Source organism: Tubulanus polymorphus, chromosome 11 (genome assembly GCF_964204645.1).
Source record: "Tubulanus polymorphus chromosome 11, tnTubPoly1.2, whole genome shotgun sequence".
Classification (NCBI taxonomy): Eukaryota; Metazoa; Nemertea; class Palaeonemertea; order Tubulaniformes; family Tubulanidae; genus Tubulanus; species Tubulanus polymorphus.
In genome coordinates, this window is record NC_134035.1 from 10,997,603 (window position 1) to 11,018,506 (window position 20,904).

The following is a 20,904-nucleotide window of genomic DNA, read 5'->3' on the forward strand; positions in this document are numbered from 1 at the left end:
CTAGTAAAAATGATGTTAACGAAAATGAAATTTAGAACGTTAAGTTAATTGTAAGCTTTCCAGGGTGACTTTGTAGGATTTGTCTCTAGTTTGAAAGCTTATGTTACACTGTTTTTAAAATACAGTTCATTTGTTAACAAGGAACTTACATAATAATTCCTCGAGTACATATCTGTCATTTAGCAAGGTGTGATTATTGTCATGAGAATAAAACGACACATACGTGTTCATTATTCATGGTAAAACTTATCAATTGTTTAGTTAAGTTTATAGCAACTACCAAACTGAGGAAACTGAGGTCCTATCAAATAAAGTGGAGCAGTACTTTTTATAAATGAGGATTTATGAACAGTGTTGATAAGTAAATTGTCCTGTTTTGATTGTCGGTTTTACAATGTCTATATAAAGTTTATTTATTTTTCTTAACTCCTACATACAATGTTGGACAGGTTTTACGTGCACTATATGGTTATGGAGGATCCAGTGCGAGTCAGCTGGCTGTGCTTAGAATTAAGGCACTAGACCATGTGCATGGTGCATATATGGGCCTGATTCAAATCTGCGCAAGAAGCATTTCAGGGTCCGATCTGAGGAATGAAAGCCACTTGCCCGGGAGCAAGCATATCTGAAATTTCGCTTGCCCCTTCCAAAAATACTTGCCCTTCACAGGCAGTCCAATTGGTGTTCGTTGTATTGAGTGGGAAAAAAGCTATGTGACATAAAATTACACTAGCCCGGGGGACAAGTGATAATGATAACCTACTTGCCCTGATGAGAATATACTTGTCCCGGGCAATCGAACAAGTGCTTAGATCGGACCCTGCATTTCAAATATCGAAAAAGTCATGATTGTAGATATCTCAGCAATCAGTTGTTTGTAATTTACTTAGCTATATTCAATTGGATAGTTGAACAATATCTATATGATGATGCTCCATGTATCTTAATTAAAAAACCTTCAAAATTCTTTGCATTAAACGTAACAATGTGTGGAAATTAACGTTGATAATGTTTGAAAATCTTGGGCAAAGTTGGAAAAACTGGAAATAGTTGGAATAATTATCTTGTTAAATAATGTTAATGAAAATGAAAATAAAGATTGATTAGCTTAATCTCATCTATCCAGAGTGAATCTGTAGGTTTTATCTCTGAGTTCACCCATTTGTAGAAATTACATGATACAAAATTTCAGTTTTCCTGTAAAAACAATGTTAATGAAATGAAATTAGAGATTGATTATTTGAGAGAGTGAAATTGTTTTATGTCCAGTTTAATGTTTACATTTTGGAGATATGTTATGCAGTTTTATGTATGAACAGAATATCCTAAATCTCTCTTAGGCCTACATTGTAATTAGAATAGTTGATATGATTGAATGCTTCATATTTCATGAAATGGCCAAGTGTCACTTATGCCCGGCGAGTGACTACATGAATTGTCAAACTAATAGTCTTAGACATTCAGACTAGTCCCAATTGTCGGTGTTTAATGGATCGAAGTTAACAATTCTTTGTTCAATTTTGTTATTTTCCTATTGATTCAAATTGTATCAGTTGCAGTGATAATGTTTTTGCTAAATAAAACTTTGAAATACCTTCCATGATGTAGCATATGTGATATTAAAAGCTAGTAATTTTATATTTTGGATAATCTAAGTCATTATAAGGCTAAAAATGATATCTTGTTTTTCCTGATCGGCCGGGTCATTTCATAGATCAATGAAATTTGTAATCAGTTCATTTCCATCTGCCGGGTCTGTTATGGTAAGCTTGATCATGAAAAAGTAATGTAAGGCCTTATGTAGAAAGGCGGCCGGCTGGGTCAACTTTAAAGAGTAAAAATGTAAATCAGATTGATAACTTTAAATCTTACGCTTTCCAGAGTATTTGGCCGGGTTTATCTCTGGTTTTAGTGCGGGGAGCCATGGACCCTCACAGTTTAGAGTCCATGGTTGTGGGCCATAGACATTTCTGTTTTAGATGGTCTATGGTTGGACCTACGAGCAGTTATCTATTAGATAATTGCTCGTTGGACCATGGACGTATAAGCTCTAGTTTATTGTTTATACGTCCATGATTGGATTGTTTTTTAAATCAGTCCACGTGTTTGAGGAACTTAAGTTATAATTCCTCAAGCACAAACCTGGCATTTTGTATAATTGTTGTATGAGAGTAAATATAATTGGAGTCTCTTTTTGTTAAGTTAATTAGCTTCTCTGAACTTTATTAGTTCACCAGTCAGTGGTTTTTTGTTATCTTGCAATCCACCTCTTTTTTCAACCCTATATTCCCACCAACATGGTGCGGAGACGAGTATGTCCGCAAAATATGATAATCGATTATATCAGGCAACACAGTTAAACACTTTAAACCGGAAACACTGACACTTGTTGACCGGTTAGAAGCGAATGTTGCTGCCGAAGAGTAATTGCGAAATTTTTTTGATTGTCACTATAGCCATCAAGGGTGAATTTCCACTTCAATCTTCAATTCAGAATTTATTGCATCCGTTTATTTATTGCATCAAAACCGTCCAATACTGATTAAAACCGTCTAATACCGACCAAAAGTGAAATAGTACCGACCAAAATTCTAACAACCATTAAAAGTAAATCATGATACCGACCAAAAGTAACCAACCAAGTAAAATGAGAAGAAAATCGACCGACCAATGATGACTAGACTCGCGGTTTTTAGCCTTGTAATTATTTGAAATCTTTCACTATTGAAAACTGTCTGGTAAGTTGACTATAATTGGTGGAGGGATCACTCGCTGGGTGAAGTAGAGACTACTAAATTTTAATAATTTTTGTTTGAATAACATAGGCGAACTTTATCTTGTCAAATCAAATTCTATTTTCCTAATCATAATTTGCTAGTTCACACGTAGTCCAAATAAGATAAAGCACAGATGAATTTGACGCCTGTTGTTCCACAAACGGCTGACAAAATACTGTCCCACTTTTTAAAATATTAATTTATATATCCTATGAATGAGTTTCAGGTTTCGCTTTCAGTTTTGACATTCGTATCAGTTTTTCGAAACAAATTTGTGAGTCTACCATCTCCAAATCGTATCAAATCGGGGATGAGCGGAAGCCGTGGTGGCCCCTTTGAATTGGCGTCCCGTAGACTGTATTAACATCTACAGACTCCGAATCAAAGATCGTATGAAAGAAAAGTGAGAATCATGTCTACAAAAAGTGGCTTTAAAGTCTTTATTCAAGAGAATGGTTTCATTAAATAAAGCATTTGAAACGAGCCCGCCACTACAAAAATAGTGATCTGAAACCGTCTAGTGCTGCCCCTATGTATAACGATAGCGGAGAAAACGTGAACTAACATAATACTCGCTTGCCAGACACTTTTAACGGCCGTACTGAACGAACTATTTACCGATTTGCGGGCCGGATTCCGAGAAAATTCTCAAACTCTTTCCAAACAGCTCTGAAACTCCTTAACTGGCAATTCCTCTTCAAATGAATTAGTTTTAAAAGAGTAAATTAGTATCAGGGTATTTCTAGTTAGGTTGGCGATGATATGATAGTAATTAATTGATAAGCATGAATTGGTCAGTGATGGTCAATTCATGAATTCTCAATATCTATAGCGCCGAATCCTTTCTAGTTTGACACCATAACGCGGTATATCGTTTTCAAATTCAAGGAGTTTGAATTGGTCAGTGGTGGTTAGTGATGGTCAGTTTATGAATTTGCAATGATTCTTCAGTAGTTTGAAAACAAACATGACTTGAAAAATTTCCGAAATTCGAAGTCAAGTGTTCGAGACTCGGAGATATCTCAATTGGTCAGTTTCTGACCATGATGGTGTCGCCATTGTGGTCTATAGCTCAAATGAAACACGTGGAACCGACGAAGAGGCCCAAAAGTGCAATTTCCTGAGTGATGTGATCCAAAAATACCCTTACTGGAAAAGGCAGTCTCTCAATCGGACGAAACCAAATCGGACAGGACAATTAAAATTTGGGAAGGCCACAGGTAGTGGTCTTTCTACGAAGCCCACGTGGTGTCCGTATTATTATGAAATCTTTTTTTAAACCACCATGTACCACGATGTAATAAGCATCGTTGAAGAGCACTTGAAACAGCCATTAACCACTTGAAACTGTCAGATCAAACATCATACCGCGTCCCCGCAAAGAGATTTCATTGGCCTTTCTAGACTACCCCGCCAGTACGGGTAGCCGAGCAAACCGGAAAACTCATAATGTTAGTCAGTAACCTGTCGTGGTTTAGTTTTGATCGGATTTTCACAAACACATAACTTATTTCTAAATTTATGAGCAATTTGGTTAAACCTTAATGTATCTTTTGATTCGTGTCTCTTCTCTTTGCTTTTGATATAATTTACTCAATTGTTGTCACTCACTCAACTTAATCACTTTTGTTTGAGTGAATTACCCCCCTTAGCTTGCTTCCCTTTGAAAATAAAATGATAATTGAATTTAATTGGATAATCCTAATTTCGATATTACCGGAGCCACCCCAATGGCTGCTTCAGTCGTACTATAAACCGATGTAGTCCGATGGCGACCTTTTTGATGGAATTGTAGTTAATAACATCAGTAATTTTGATTATGGTAAAGCTACGGCATCCTTTCAAGCATCGTACAGAAACTAATTCCCTTTTCGTAACTGCACTTTCCTGTTTGTTTCTGTCGTGTCCCACCCGCATCACAAAAAAAGTTAAAAAGACAAGACAAAATCAATTCAATTCAAATTGATTCGTCTTGTTAACAAAGACAATGATTTGATAATTCGATTTAGGGTAGAATAAACACGTTGGACAAAGGAGAGAACAAGTAGTAAAAACACATTATACCGTACGTGGGATATAAGAAAGCAATTTAGGAAGTTATTTTGGCAAAAATTCAATATAGAGTATAGTCAGTATGGTAATTTTCCCTAAAAGAATATAGCTGCAAAGCAGCGATAACATAATATAACGAGAATCCCACTGAAAAGACGAGAAAATGATAAAGTCCGAAAATGCTTCCTTTAGCTGGTAGTTTATTCAACATTTCGACTATATACTAATAGTCATCTTCTGGTATACTTGGCCCGGTTTAACGGATATTACCTTCAACCCGGGGGCTAACTTAATTCATTTTCAATTTAGTTAGCCCCCGGGTTAAAGGTAATACCCGTCTATCAAACCGGGCCCAGGTATATCGCCCGATTACCGGTCAAGATATAAATACTTTGTGTTTTCTAGGATAAAGAAGTAGTTATGGCCGATGTGAGCGGTAGAGAAGGCTCAGGAACGGTAGAACAGATGATTGTAGACGTGAGCGACGACGACTGCGGCGGAGATGAACAATACGAGTTCGATTTCGACGATATCGATTTCAACGAAGTCGACCTCGAGAAAATGATCGATTCCAAATTGCAGCAGTTGGATTTAGAAGAAGAGTCGAAACAGTTGATATCTCCGATACGACATCAAATTAGTACCATTGAGAGTAAGATTAATAAAATTCTATGTTCATCCTTCCTCATCAACCCATTGGACAGTTTTAGCAGCCATTTTGTTTGACTGTTTTGACATCTACCAGTATTGGAAATATGGTTAGGTTATGAGGAAGGAGTCAATCACTCGGTTTGAGTTTTGCTTAAGTTGTCATAATGTATATCTATGGTTTGGTGTAATATGACAAAATATGCATCATAAATAGGTTTAAGAAGAGAAAAAAATTATCCCAACTATCAAGACATCAGTACCCTAACAGATGGCAGCTAGCAACTGTTAAATGATTTATCCAAACTTAATTAGTTTAAGCTTAAACTTAACGCATTAATTAGCAAGTTCAAAGTTTCTCCTTTACCCTAAGCTCCCTTAGCACCATTCAGGGTGTTATTTGTAGATTTAGGGTTCCTCCCTTAGGCTACCCCAAACCTAGTTGGAATACCGGAATTTTTTACGGTCCCCTTACAATGTTTGGGGAACAACGGCTAGATACTAGACTCCTCAAAACACATGGAGCGGTATTATTAGCAGGTTTAAAGTTTCTTCTTTAACCAAAACCTGCCATCAGGGCATTATGAGCAGGTTAAATTTATTTTTTCCAATTAAAGTTGGCAGGAAAAAAACCTTCGAACAACAAGCTCTTGAACCATGTATTGACGGAGAACTGGTTATCGATTGCTTTTAACACTTCCACTGCTGTAATCAATAGAATTTTGCATTTTTCATCCGCAGAAACAAGTATCAAAGCGAGCAAAATCTTTGAAGACGCTGAAAGACGTTTAGATAAGATTATCAAGTCCTTAACCGATAAAAAAGAGACCGCACCCAAGTAAGACTCAACCATCCATTAGAAATTCACAGTTAATGATAACTGGGGCTGGATCTCACTAAGTCAGACAAAGCTTAATTCTAAGTTTTGATTCTAAATAAGCCTCTACCAGGCCTCCAATCGTCCTTGATGTTGATGATGAATTGTTTTTTTATTTGTTTCAGCATTATACATCTATCGGATAATGATAGCGATGACGACATACAATTCGTGTCATCGACTAAATCAACGTCGAAAACCGGTACATCGCATCTTCCACCGCATAAACAACCGACTACATTCATTAAACTGCCGAACAGGTGAGTACGAACTAACGATTTTTCTTAATAAACAAATCTACCCAAAAAGTGATATATCGACTAAGAACCGATTTCCGATTTCAAAATCAAACCCCCTGTTTCGCTCCCGGCAGGTGTGGTGAGTCTGTAAGGGGTACTCAATCAAAAAATCTACCAGCCAAATAAATAAAAGGAAAAATCCCTATTTTAAGATTTAAAAAAAGAACAAAAAAAAAACACCATGATAATATCTAAAAAATGAAGATGTAAAATCCCACACTTTCGGATAGATTTACAAAAAGTTTTTCAGTTTCAAAATTGTTAGATATTAAGGATATTGTTAAATACGATTCATCTATTGTTTTGTTGAACAGCAAGGGTACGTTACAAGTAACAGCGAATCAAATGGTGATGTCTCGCGATGCAGCCGGAAAAATACACTACGTACCGTTATCGAGCATAAAAGCAGTCGACGGTCAGAACGTACGTAAAAAATTTTTGTATCCTGTCTCCAAACTTTGAAGCGATATTTACGGAGTCCAAACTAAACAGAGTGAGGCAGAGTCTGCTCTATCATGATATCAGACCACCAATTAATAGAACTCTGAATTAGAGTTCTCTCCAAATACTGTTTTTGCGATGTTATTCCAAAGTATTCAAAAATCCCTGAATGAATATTTTTAAATTTCAATTTATTGTATTATTTTTAGGTAAACTGGCAGCAGGTAAGCGAAACTTGATTATTTCCAACGACCTAGACAAGCGGCAATTCACAATACTTACGAATCCGACAAAGGCTTGATTCAGAAATATAGGCCTATTCATTCTCAGATATTTCATTCGTTTAGGTTCTAATGAAACAAGGTCAAAGCGGTCAACCGAGGCACTTGATCATTCAACACCGACAAAGAGTTCCATTTTATAAGACTATCAAACAGCTTCCTCTTATGTACGTATTACCATCATTTACTGATGATGCATTCCTTGTATTATAGAGAAAATGTCGCTTTATTCAGACATGCCCAACTCTGAATTGGACAAATCTTCCGATGATAAGTTTAAAACCCACAACGTATATACAAAAGATTAAAAGCGAAATTTTTTAACTCAAGATTTAGAAATAAGGCGGGATTTGCTGTTATGTTTATTCCATTGAGTTCGCTCTAATCTTCAAGGGAAATGAAGTTGAACATGAAGGTTTTGGCGAAAAAAGGAAATGACATATGGTACAAGGGTAACGTACAAGATATGCAGGCACCGGATACAGAAAACCCTGATGTAAGCTACATTCATTTATCTGCACCTGAGACTAACTTTCAAAGTTTTCCCTGGCGGTAGATCGTCAACCCAGGTGACAACCACCATGATAACAATATGATAACTTCGCAAATGTTCCCAGGGATTGTTTTACAGCCACAACTATGAAACTCGGCCCGGGGGCTGGTTCCATAGTCGTGGCTTAGACTTGAGATAAGTCTAAAACCAAGTTCATAAATGTACCGGTAGTTCTATAGCCAATCTAACAACTTCAGACTACTTTAAAGATTGTTAACTTTTGGACTTAAGTCTCCACCATAGAATTGGCCCCAGAGTTTGGTTAACCAATTTCCAGCTATTCTTCACTTATTGTTGTTTCACTCTCTCTCACATTTGCAGGGAAGATATCGCGTAAAGTTTGATGGAAAGGGATGGAAATTGGTTACCGGCAAAGAAATCGCCATTCCAACAGTCGATAACGAAACTAGACTACCACTTGGTACAAGAGTTGTCGGTACGTTGCGTTTGTTTTGAATTTATTCCAGGCAGCTGGCTTTTATAGAAAGAAAGGTCTAAATACTGGGCTTTCATTACTGGTCAAATGAATTCAGATAATTTTGTGATTACATTAGGATAGAATAAGGGCGCGCCTTGTAAATAGTAGAACTATTATCAATAGAACTATCAATAAACAGGTGATGAGTTGAACAGAAATGTTTCAAGTTGTCCGTTGAAAGCAAGGGTCAATATCACGGAGGGGTTGGGGTAGGGAATTCTGGTATGAGTTTAAATTCACCGCTCTTATTAAACGTTCTATTTACAGCTCAGTACAGAGATGAAGATGCCACACCGGCCATTTCTCATTACGCCGGTATCGTAGCTGAAAGTCCTAGTGTTCGAAATCTAAATCGGTAAATATCCTATCTATATTAAACTTGACGACGAGTCGGTAATCATTTCAGAGGATGAATTATTCTAAGCAGTTGAACGGTATCTCTTGAGAGAAACCCATTATGTCAATTCAAACAACTGTTGTTGTTTTTTTTTCTTACGTTTTCGGACAGAATCCTTCCACCCATCTCCACAGAGTTAGAAAATTATTTTTTTCAAATAAACTAAGAAGATTGATGGTAAGGATTCGACCTGAAATTTGAAAAAGAAACGGTGTCTGTTTAAATTCATACTGTGGGTTTCTCTCAATGATATTCATTAAGACTGGAAATAGTCTCAACTATTTACAGAGTTGAACAGTTATTGTAATTGCTGCTTTTTTGAAGGTATCTGATATTCTTCGACGATGGATACGCTCAATACAATCATATAAAAACAGTTCATCGTGTTTACAGACAAAGTAAGTGTCAGTTTAAACTCACAATGCACTCAAGATGATCTTAATTTTAGAAGCAAAAAAAACTATTTACATTTATTGTACAATAAAGTGTCTGTTCGTTGCAGGCGAGAATGTTTGGGAGGACATACATCCAGATTCTCAGGAGTTCATTAAAAGTTACTTACTCTCCTACCCAGAGGTAAAATTTACACTCTAATTTACACCCTAATTCGTGTTACTGAATCTCCATGTTTTGAAAATCTCACAGGAGTATTTCCAAAATGTTAAAGGTTCAGGATTTAGTCTCACAGTCATTGGATTGAGTGTATATTTGTAGAAGCAAAATGGGCTCGGACTGGTCTTAATGATAAATTTGTCAGATTTGATATGAACCAAAATGGGCTGACACCGATCTTTTAGATTGGCTATAGAACCAAAATTCCTACTCAATAAACAAAGTTGATAGCCATAAAAGTGGTCGTGCATAGTATATAGAGAATGTCAATTGAAATTTTAGCGACCGATGGTTCGTTTGCAAGTTGGACAGTACATCAAAACAGAATGGAATGGAGAATGGTAAGTGGAAAAATAAGAAATATCGAAATGAATGCTGTTTGCCTCGACGATATTGGTGAAAAAGTATAGGAGAGGCTGTTTATAATTCAGGAGAGGAACCACAATTAAACAATTACGCAGCTAAACGAAGGCACGGTGGCCTGGAAGTAATCAGGAAAAAGTCGTGGAATTTTCTTGTCTTTTAAGTCAGGGAAATTTGTTGAGACTTGTTATTGAATTTGTTACTCGCAAAATCAGTTTCCGTCTATGGCTTGATATTGTGTTAATCGATCAGATTCTTTGCAGACCGAGTGAGGGAAAATCAAGTCAAATAAGAGTGGCCACCCTGTAAGGGAGTAGTGACTTTTGGACTCAATTCAATGAACCATTTTTCAAAACTGAAAATAGCCCATAGAATTGGGTGGAAACATCACCACTGGCTCCCATTTTTTTTACATAATAAATCATGAGTATTTTCTTCAATTGAATTACAAACAGTCACTTGTCTATGGAAACGGACGAGGCTAGGTCTGTATGACATGCTTTTAATTTTAAATTCAGGTGGAAAGCACGTGTTCAAGAATTGGACGCGAGTCTCGTGAAAATGTTCTTCGACGCCGATCAGAGAATCGAGTGGATCTACCGCGGTTCGACGCGACTCGAGCCGCTCTACACCGAACTCGCGAACGCCGAGGCGAACAAGGTGTCGGGCGGTAAAGGTCGCATTCGCCACAATCTCGGTATGCGTAAGAAGAATAAACCGTACGTCGAATACACTCGCGGAACGGAAAGCGATGACGAACTACAAATCATCGATAAAGGTATGAATCGTATCAATCATCTCTGAAACTCAAAAGTTGCTGACTGCTAACAATTTCTAATAGCCATGATTTGGCCCGGGCTCTCTCCCCCTCTCCCCCTCTCTCCCTCCTCTCCCTCCTTCCATCCCTCTCTCTCCCTATCCCTTCTTCCCTCTATCCATCCCTCTCTCACTCCTTCCCTCTCTCCCCCTCTCCCTCCTCTCCCTCCTTCCATCCCGCTCTCTCCCCTCTTTTCCTCTCTCCCCCTATCCCTTCTTCCCTCTATCCATCTCTCCCTCCTTCCCTACCTCTCTCCCTCCTTCCCTACCTCTCTCCCCTATCCTCCTATCCCCCACTCTCTCTCGCCCAACAGACATTTGATTGTCATTTCGTGAGCAGCCAACATCGATATCTCAGTTAAGAGAGTCTGTTGAGATATTTTACGTAACAGACCATAGATGAATGTTATCATTTAATCACACCCGTTGTTAGATTCTCGCGTGTATTGTTTCAGTGGAGCCGCCCACGCAACAGACCGCGCGTAAATCAACCGGCAGATCGGTGGCGAAAAAATCTACAGGAGGCAGCCAAAATCATCATCAAAATACTTCATCGTCATCATCATCATCTTACTTATCGATTATGACGAAACAAACTACGTCGCCCGGCAAGAAAGGTTTGTCCCCTCGCCGACGCTATAGCTTGTGAACGTATTTCAATCGACAGTTAATTCGGATGTGTTTGATTTCATTTCAGAATTCACGAGTACGTCCCCTGCTAAAGAACATTCCGTGCGTAGGCAAGTTTCCGCTTTAGGTATGTTTAGAAATAAAATCCCGCTATTATCAATTGACTCAAACGTTTATCAAGAGATTCTTTATAAATACTGTTAGCCCAACATCATTCATTCACACATCGATCGTTGTGCTGCATTTTTTTGTCTTTTCTGTAATTTGTAATATTTATTGTCTTTTCTTTCTCAGTTGGACCAGAAAACCACGGCGAAAGGATCGACATACCACTCAATAAACTAGTGCCTAATCGTCAAATCAAGAAATATGGTAGATATAAGAAAAACGTCAATATATAGGCCTCCCCGGGGTTGTCGGGTTTCTCTTTGATAGGGGCCAAGTCATCTAGATTTCATATATAACTTAGCAAACAACCTAGGCCATAATTTAGTCCAAATAAGCAACATAGACCTGTGAAACAAGGAGGCAACTGTGATATAGGCCAGACTGGCCTTCATTACTGGTTACAGTTACAATACGATATGATACAATATGATGATATGTAAACTATACTTGTTATATAGAGGTTAATGCAGTAGTCCTGCTACGGAATGGTCTTAAACTACGGTATCTTAAATTTTGATTGCGTAATTTATGAAGTAAATAGATATTTTTCTTTATTTGAAAAAGGGCACTATGGCCCATACCCCCTTGTGAATGCCTGTATGTCAAATAGTCAATTATTAACAGCTATCCTGCGAGTAATTTATTTTCCTCTCTCCTCCTCCCCCCGCCCCCGCAGTAAAACATGTGTGTTCGATGACTTGCTCCGAGGAGGACGACCCGACTAGATTCCGCGGTCACAACCCGCTGCGTATACCACTGCTGTTCGGCTGGAATCGACACCTATCGAAGGTTCGCAACACAAGCGGTAAACGTTACGTGATTTATTCAGCGCCGTGTCAACGACGTCTGCGCAGCATGGAAGACTTGATGAAATATCTCGATACGACATCATCCAGTTTGTCGTGTGACATGTTCTGTTTCGACCCGTACATTCACGTGTTGAGTGAATTCGTACCGATCAAGGTAATTACTAATAATAATAATAATGATAATAATAATAATAATAATAATTGTCATTTATATAGCGCAGGTATCCTAACCTGAGTGAGTTGAAATGCGCTCCAAACTTGGTACTATTATCCCCAGCCTATAACTCTATTCCATGTATCAGTCATCTCTCCTTGGGCAGAAGTAACACCCGAGCAGCTACTAGACGCTCAGGACCCAGTTCCACAGTAGTGAGTTATAATTAGTTCATTTTCAATGAGTTAACTCAGAGTTAAATCTTAACTCGCAACTGTGGAACTGGACCCTGGAGTCATCTATCAGTCCAGGTACTCATTTACTCCTGGGTGGAGAGAGACGATGAGGATAAGTGTCTTGCCGGAGGACACTGCGGAAATATATGGGATTCGAACCCACAACCTTGCTTCCCAGAGTCAAACGCTCTGACCGCTCGCCCACGCCACTCACTAGCAGACGATGTGTATTAATCATGATCTGTTATTATGTTATGATTTGTCGTTTGAATTGATATATTATCGATATTTCAGACGTTCTGCGACATTAAGGATATATCATACGGTAAAGAGACCGTACCGATATCGTGCGTGAACGGTATCGATCGTCAGTATCCGGACTACGTCGAATACTCGAACCAGCGAATACCGGCTAAGGGCGTCAAACTGAATCTCGACACGGAATTCCTCGCTTGTTGCAATTGCACCGATAATTGTCAGGTACGACGCAGACGCAATATTTCTTTGCGACAGAGTTCCGACCTGGAGTGGATCTAAGGGTTTCTTACAACATTCTTTTAGACCCTTGTAATTTTGAGTGCTCCATTTATTCTGAAATGGGCACAATTTTGTCGGGAAAAAAACTAAAAAAGGAAAATTTCTGTAAAAAGGAAAGGCTCGATAATTCCAGAAAGTGGTCAAAAGGTTCTGCGTGAATGGCCTTAGTAATATTTGATAAGACCCTCGAATTCTGCCCTCTTTGAAATTCAATGGCCGTATACTTTAAACCTTCATTTGTTTCTCGTGCTATTTCAGGATAAAAGTAAATGCGCTTGCTGTCAATTGACGTGGGCCGCGTCTGCCGCGATCGATCCTCAAGGTCGTGTGGATGAAGAAGCCGGTTACGAATACCGAAGATTGAAGCATCCATTGATTACTGGGTCAGTTGAATGGAGTGAATAGTTTTCCAAACAAACATGTCCTTGTTTGATTTCATATGGGTTATAAGAGTTCTTGACCTAGTCCCAGAATCATGAGTTAAGCTTTGACTATAGGTTTACACAATAATGAAGACTGTGACTGTGGTAATTGGAGATACAGCTAGATCAAGGGACACATTTCGCCAAATTCCTGAAGTGGGAGGCTAAAAATCTAGATGGAATTTAATTGAAATGAACTAAATCTTGATTGAGTTGTCCTATTGAAAGGCGCAACAAGCTGGTGGTTCCACAGGGGCTCGTAGTTGAAGTTTGGGGTGAACCTATAGCTTAGCTAATGCAATATCAAAGGCACTGATATGATCTAAGCTACGGGCTCAACTCAAAATTCAACTACAAGCCCTTGTCGGTGGTACAGGTCCTAGTATCCGACTCTTAACCTAACTCAGTACTGTCGAAGTGGTTTGTATATCGGGTTATTCACGATTCCCTATAAATTTCACACAGAGTCTACGAGTGTAATTCGAGATGTGGATGCGATCAACGATGTCATAACCGCGTAGCTCAAAATGGACTACAGCTTCGACTACAAGTGTTCAAAACCGAAAAACGGTAAGTTTCAACGCTTGTTAAACTGCTTGTTTTCTTAAGCAGCACGGGCTTGTTCTCCCTCAAAAGTTACTTGTAGTTAACCATCGGATATGTACAATGGTAATCCAAGCTGAAAGTTCTGATTGTCACTTTGTCAGTTATTCACATATTTATAACCCCATAAACCAAAAGACCCATTAAAAACATTTTGATTACTAAAATCTAAATGAATTTCTCTCGAATTTTAGGGGCTGGGGTATAAGATGTTTAGATGACATTCCAGCCGGTGGGTTTATTTGTATATATGCCGGACAGCTATTAACAGAACAGGCAGCAAATGAGGTAGGTCACAGTCGGTACTGATTCAATCAACTTTTAACCCTCTCAATAAGTCTACACCACGGTGCGGTGTATAAATCAGTGCTGGACGTTGCTAGTACACCGCATCAAGGTGTATTGATGTTATACTAATGATACTATAGACCACGTGTTTCTCTATCAATACATGATTCAATGTCTGAATGAAAAATGAATGAATTCGTATCATTTTAAATCGAGAGATTTCTCTGAGTCACTCAGGGAATTTTGTACAATCGCATGCAAAAGTCAGGGAAAACTTAGGGGATTTGTAAATGAATGGAAAGTGGCGGCACGGCGATGTATGCCTTCGTTTCATATTTATTCGATGAATTATACAGGACGGACATCAGTACGGCGATGAATATCTGGCTGAATTGGATCATATTGAAGTCGTTGAGCAGATTAAAGAAGGCTTCGAAGACGACGTTGATCCTATCGATGAAGATCTCGACGACAATGAAACGTCCGATGACAGTGTTAAAACCGAATCAGACATCGGCAGGTGAATATATAGTAATGATCGTTTTTAACCCAGGTCATATTTTATCTGTGCCCGATTAGGCCCGGGCCAATTGTTCACACCAAAAATGTTGGACCCAACCCATGGCATATCTTCTGGAAATGACTCACCTCGCTTGCAACGGAATCATTTCCGGAATCATAGTATTTCGATGACAAGTGAGTGATTTATGCATGAACACGCTCTCTAAGTAGTTACGGGCCAAATTTGACGGGCCTGGTCCGAGCAAGTTTGTGATAACGGCTTAAATCTACTGGATCCAGTTCCACAGTTTTGATCTATCTAGATTGAAAACGAACTCAGTTGAATATAGTTTAAGTGTAAATCTGATATAGAACTGTAGAACTATAGTGTACTTCAGAACATGTATTAATTATGTATATTGTAATCTATGTTGTGTATGATTGTAGTGATTATTCCGGTCACGCTGCTGTTAAGTTCGATACGGATGAAGCACCAGTTCACAATACTCGTCGAAGATCGAAGTAAGCTATTCTAAAATTCATATCAATATTTGTTTTCACGAAAACCTTGCGATTTCGAGCTACAACCAAAACCCAGATGATCAGAGGGTCAGGTTTCATAATATTTACCCAAAATTTGCCCTAATCTTGATGTTACGTGTAGTTTACTTTAAGTCCAGTTAGTATAAGTATTTCCGGCTACATTTCAATTGATAATAAGTTCTTGCCATTTTTTTTGCAGTCGTCGGCGATTGAGCAAAGATAGATCGGAACCAGCCGGAAAAGTGGGTAAAATAGTCATCAAATGCACATCTTCAACGGAAAACAAAACGTGGGCCGTGAATAAAAAGAACCCGTAAGTTAGAACCAGAGTAGAACCCGATTGATTTCGATCATTTGGTACTGACGAAATTTGGCTACCAGTAGTTTTTGGGAAATCCAGTTTGAACATCATATTTATATGTAAAGACTGTGAATAATATCCCGATTTCATCAAACTATGGGTTAGACTGATCCGAATGAATTAGGTTACACCGAGCGATAATTTTTGACCACTTTCGGACTTAGGTCACGACTGCACAGCTGGCCCTTAAGCCCAGACAGTCCTAAACCTGATCCTGATTATCTGAATAGCCTGATCTGATGCATCGGCGTTTTTCAGCAGTGAAAAAGATACTGCCACAACAACAACGGCGACATCTACGGATAAAGCGGCTAAATGGTTGGATTCATTACCGGACGCGGCCGGCGCGATTACAATCAGCGACGACGAGGAAAAGAAGGATGACGTCGGTATGGATACCGACGAACTACCCGATCTAGCACCAGGTATTGTATCTAGTGGAACTCGATCTGTCGTTATTTCTCACCGACTTCGCACCACGTTCAGTAAATGAGGCTTTTTCACAGTTTGTTCGATCGATGAAAGATCGCTGTGTGGTTATCAATCGTTCCGTCGAGGTATTGATATCGATGTGCTTGTAAAAGTATTCACCTGGCCCGTATAAGGTTAAGGGTCAAACGAACCGTGGAAGGTTGGCCCCGATCCCGGCCTTAAGAAAATTTGGGCATCAATTCTAAAAAATTCACTCATTTTCAAATCTTCACATTCAAAAATATGCCATACCTTCAAATTTTCTTTATTCGAGGCCAAATTGCATGAAAACGATGCTAGATTCTCTTCCTTTTTTGCTCAAATATGCATTTTCACAGAAGGTATGAGATTTCTCCATCTTTGCATTTAATTTTCAAACATATCGCAAGGTCGCAGGACACCTAACAACAAGTCACAACTTACAACTGCTATTCACATTACGTTGTAAATGTAGTAATATTGTCGCTTCTTATTTTCATGGATTACATGTCACGATATGTCGTTAAATGAACGGGCTTGCTTGATTTTTAGATGGCACCGTCAGGAAACCTGGTAAATCAAATCAAAATACAGGTAAAATTCTTAGTAACCTCGTTTGCTACCCTTGTTTTCATGTTACGCTTTTGGAAATTGAATCTGTTTCGTATACGGCTCGTGGCATTCGAGTCGAAATGTCAAACTACTCTCATAAATTTCCTTTAATTTAATTGTGGTGATTTTTCTTCAGTTCAAAATACAGGTATCGATAGCCAGTAAAATATGCTTAATATTTCATCTGTACCACGCTGTTTCTTTCTTACTGTACAATCTTTTCGAACGTATCGATATGCTTACGGTTTATGACACTACGTATTTTTCATCGCTTTCTTACTGTCATTTCAAACGGAATTTTTGTGTTTATTTCATATTTTAGCGGAAAAACAACCAGCGAAATCGGACGAACCAGCCGCCGACAAAACTGCCCCCTCCGCGACTAAAACCCCCGATAAACCGTCATCAGGTGAAATTACTTCCGACTGCTACTTCCTTTAACTCCACGATTAATTTTCATTTTATCACCCTAATACCTTAACCTATTCCTACCCTTACTAACCCACTACGTGCGACATTCTTTTTGCAGTATATTATTTTTCAGAAATTATTAAGTTAGAAATGTATTAATTTAAGCCACTAATCATGGACGGTGGACTTAGCTTTTGATTCATTGCCTAATTTAACAATAGAAGCAATAGGTGCGGATCCAACCTACTGCTGTTACCGCTTGATTGATACTCGCAAATTTTTCGAGATCAAATGCCAGAGCAGAATTATTTTGGACCGATATTTTGAAAATGAAATTTAACGTCCCCACAAACGCTTGGAATGCATTTGGAGGTGGTAAAATTCTAAAATTTTCTGGAGTACGATCCCCACACCCCTTTATGGTGCTGTGATGACAGGCTGGATCCGCCCCTGAGCAACCTACACCATCATCATCCAATATTCAGTACTATTCTCTATACCTATTCAGTGAATAGGGCTGGATCCCGAACATGTGCGCAGTATCTGGGCAAATGCAGCCTTACACTTCCATCCATAAGAGATGACATAGACAGCCATCAGAATGCTCCAAATGCTGACAATTTTTTGAACAATTTTGAAGAAGGCTCGCCATTTCTTGGATCCACCCATGAAAAATAACCTTTAACATATAATCCATTCTGTTTTACTCTTTACTATTTAATCGTCTTTAAATGAACTTTTTATTTATTTTCTATTTGATTGAACGCATATTTTGTTAGTATTGTTTCGAGTTTATTCAGTAATCGTGGAAATGAATCAAATTTATGATTAACTTTTAGTTGCATGTGAAAAGGTAACGTTCTTGATTTGCTTTAGTAATGTTTTATACTCCTCGTGGATGGATGTTTTTAATTCCTATGATAACCTTATGTTATGATAGCTTATAAATAGCTTAAGCGTAGTAATTCCTTGAAAGACACTTCTAGCTTTAGCCTTTAAACTGAATTATTGAATAGTATAGCACAACAAGTATTATATTGTATTACAGATCCTGCCGATATGGTGCATGATTCTGATGATTCTGATGAAGGGCGATCGAATAAAGGTAATCATTTGTAATCGGGGTGTTATACGTATCAACTAATCTCAATTAGCTACCAATTAACATACTAAATTCATTGGGATCAATTTCATAGACCTGGGCCCAGTTGTGCAGCGATGGCTTAGATTTAAGAATCTGAAATACCATCTTAGTTCTAAAGAGGAACTACGAACTTCCAACTTAAGACAAGTCTTAAGATTCCAGACCATATTTAATTATGGGTAGGCCCTGGGCTTAGACATTTCTCGGTTAATTTTTGGTTTAAGACTAGTTCACGTCCAATGTTGTTACCCACAAGTGAAATTCTATAATTCTGGGTAAACTTTGAAGATTGATCCATCAATTCTGGAGTCAATACTTTGAAGTGGGCTTAACTCGACTATCGTTATCATATATTTCCTTATTTTGCGCTTTTAGTGGAAAAAACGTCCAGATTTATGAATCTGCCGGATCCGAAGACGCCGATACCCTCGTTGAAAATCAAATTATCCACGATGGAAGTACAAAAAGACAAAACTAAAGGTATTGCGAAAGCAATGAAAACACGCGACTTTTGAAGGCAATAATTTAACTGCGACACCTGAATGTACTGTCTGCGTTAATTGTTACAGGAGACAAGGATAAGAAATTAACGATTCCGCTGCGAAGTTTTTTCAACGAAGAATTCTGTTATATCATGGATGCTAAATCGATAGGAAACCTCGGACGATATCTCAACGTAAGAAGGAAGGACGTTAAATCTTGAAGACTGACTTTGAGATTGGTTTTCATGACCCAGAAGAAGTGACGGCTACATTATTTTCCTCTCTATTTACAGCATAGTTGTACCCCGAATGTTTTTGTTCAGAATGTGTTCGTTGATACGCATGATCTACGTTTTCCTTGGGTCGGCTTCTTCTCATTACAGTAAGTTTTCACACGGGTGAACTATTACTATCAGTTATAACGACTCGGGGATTATCATGCATAATTTTCGATTGGAAATAATTTCAGGTTAATTCGAGCGGGAACCGAACTGACGTGGGATTATAATTATGAGGTCGGCAGCGTGCCGGGGAAAGTTCTCTACTGTTACTGCGGCTCGGCCGAATGTCGAGGTCGACTCTTATAAGATAGAGAGAGATGGAGAGATGATGAAACATAGGGGGAAATTATCATTCCTAAATAAGTTCAAAATATTCTGATGTGTTCATCTCCTAAATCAACTTAACATTTACTGAATATGTATGGAAAATGTCCAATATTTGATACAATACAATCGTTACAATCAAACTCGCCATCGATACCTACTGGTAATTGTATGTAAAAGATGATGATTTAGGATTTTATTAGTTACCACTGATCCCCGGATTAAGTGGGTTTGACTGATTGGTCCGATGCCAAAATGATGAATTAACCTATAAGGCTCATGCATTTAATTATACTTTGTCTGCATAATTATTGTACATCATCAATACTTCATCACATCACGTTCCTCAGTCTAACTTATCATTAATGAAAAAATGTTGTTGAAATGAAAATATTTTGTAATAAGATTAAGTGTATTTTTGTTATGCAAAGGTTGTAGGAATCGGATTAGGTTTGCATTTTCTTATGCTAAGTATTGTTTGTGCGTTTGTTTTAATAGCAATCACCTTAAATTGTATTTGCATCCCGCACTGAGAGCTAATAATATCCACAGGGGTTCGTATTCGGGATAATATCCAACCTTTTTCACCTATGGCTCAATCATTGCATTTAATCTCTCGCAGAATGTCAACGAAAAGTATGTCGACTTTATGTAGATTTTATTTTCGAAGTTTTAAAAGCTTTAAATATCTAGTATCATGATTGATATTGCTGTGGAATATTTGCCGAAGAAGTGAAGATATCAACTATATGATCACCTTATTTCAAACAAAGAAATTACGTGTTTTATACAACTGTTTTTGTAATAAATTCTATGTGATTAATTTCAGTCATCCAGTTATTTCTCCCGAGGAGGACCGAGGAGGTCCAGAATCGACCGAAGCCGATGTTAGGGTTAGGGTCAGAGATAGAGGTCTCTGATGTCAATCCTCTTTGTCATCGGTAACAATCGAATTGTCGATCCTGAAAATACATGAGCGGGGTGCTACCCACTGGCACCCTCTCTATAGTGTTAAGAAATATATCCTGAAAGATGCGAATTTTTAGAGGATAAAGTATCTCTGTCTTGACGTAAAGGGCAACCTCAGTAAGAAGGCAGGCGATCACCTCTAAATCTGCCCCTGGTCAATCGCCTTGCTTTGATTTTCAAGACTGCAGGCGTTCCAAATCCTCAAGCCATACCAAAAGAAAGAACGACGACATGATGCGACAACTTTTTTTAAGCTTCATTTAAAAAGTTAAGTTTATTCCAAATTTGATCCCAAGAATGTTAAAAATCTATGTGTAATTTGTCCAAAAAGCACTACATAATCATAATCGAGTCCGCCCTATACACATAGTATACACAATAATAC

At 38.2% G+C, this 20,904-nt stretch overlaps 1 protein-coding gene across 2 annotated transcripts; it reads left to right on the forward strand.

Annotated features, from left to right (window-relative positions):
- The first annotated feature begins 4,502 nt into the window (after positions 1-4,502).
- On the forward strand, positions 4,503-20,367 carry LOC141912743 (histone-lysine N-methyltransferase SETDB1-like). Of its 2 annotated transcripts, none has more exons than XM_074804113.1 (33): positions 4,503-4,599; positions 5,235-5,481; positions 6,219-6,315; positions 6,480-6,614; positions 6,968-7,076; positions 7,304-7,318; positions 7,442-7,542; positions 7,769-7,871; positions 8,250-8,364; positions 8,674-8,761; positions 9,128-9,201; positions 9,306-9,379; positions 9,698-9,756; positions 10,297-10,556; positions 11,050-11,211; positions 11,292-11,351; positions 11,519-11,596; positions 12,069-12,355; positions 12,886-13,071; positions 13,387-13,511; positions 14,016-14,120; positions 14,348-14,441; positions 14,798-14,961; positions 15,390-15,464; positions 15,685-15,798; positions 16,105-16,271; positions 16,849-16,890; positions 17,231-17,317; positions 18,368-18,424; positions 18,839-18,943; positions 19,033-19,139; positions 19,239-19,327; positions 19,415-20,367. In XM_074804113.1, the coding sequence occupies exons 1-33, from the start codon at positions 4,597-4,599 to the stop codon at positions 19,530-19,532; spliced, it is 3,702 nt and encodes a 1,233-aa protein (XP_074660214.1). In that variant the 5' UTR covers positions 4,503-4,596; the 3' UTR covers positions 19,533-20,367. The 2 variants fall into 2 exon arrangements, with proteins under 2 accessions (XP_074660214.1, XP_074660215.1); XM_074804114.1 differs by having other exon boundaries at positions 16,108-16,271.
- The last annotated feature ends 537 nt before the right edge of the window (positions 20,368-20,904 follow it).

Coding starts and splice junctions, on each gene's coding strand:
- LOC141912743 (XM_074804113.1), top strand. Junction 7,543..7,768: donor ATCAAACAGCTTCCTCTTAT/GTACGTATTACC, acceptor CTAATCTTCAAG/GGAAATGAAGTTGAACATGA. Junction 12,356..12,885: donor GTGAATTCGTACCGATCAAG/GTAATTACTAAT, acceptor TCGATATTTCAG/ACGTTCTGCGACATTAAGGA.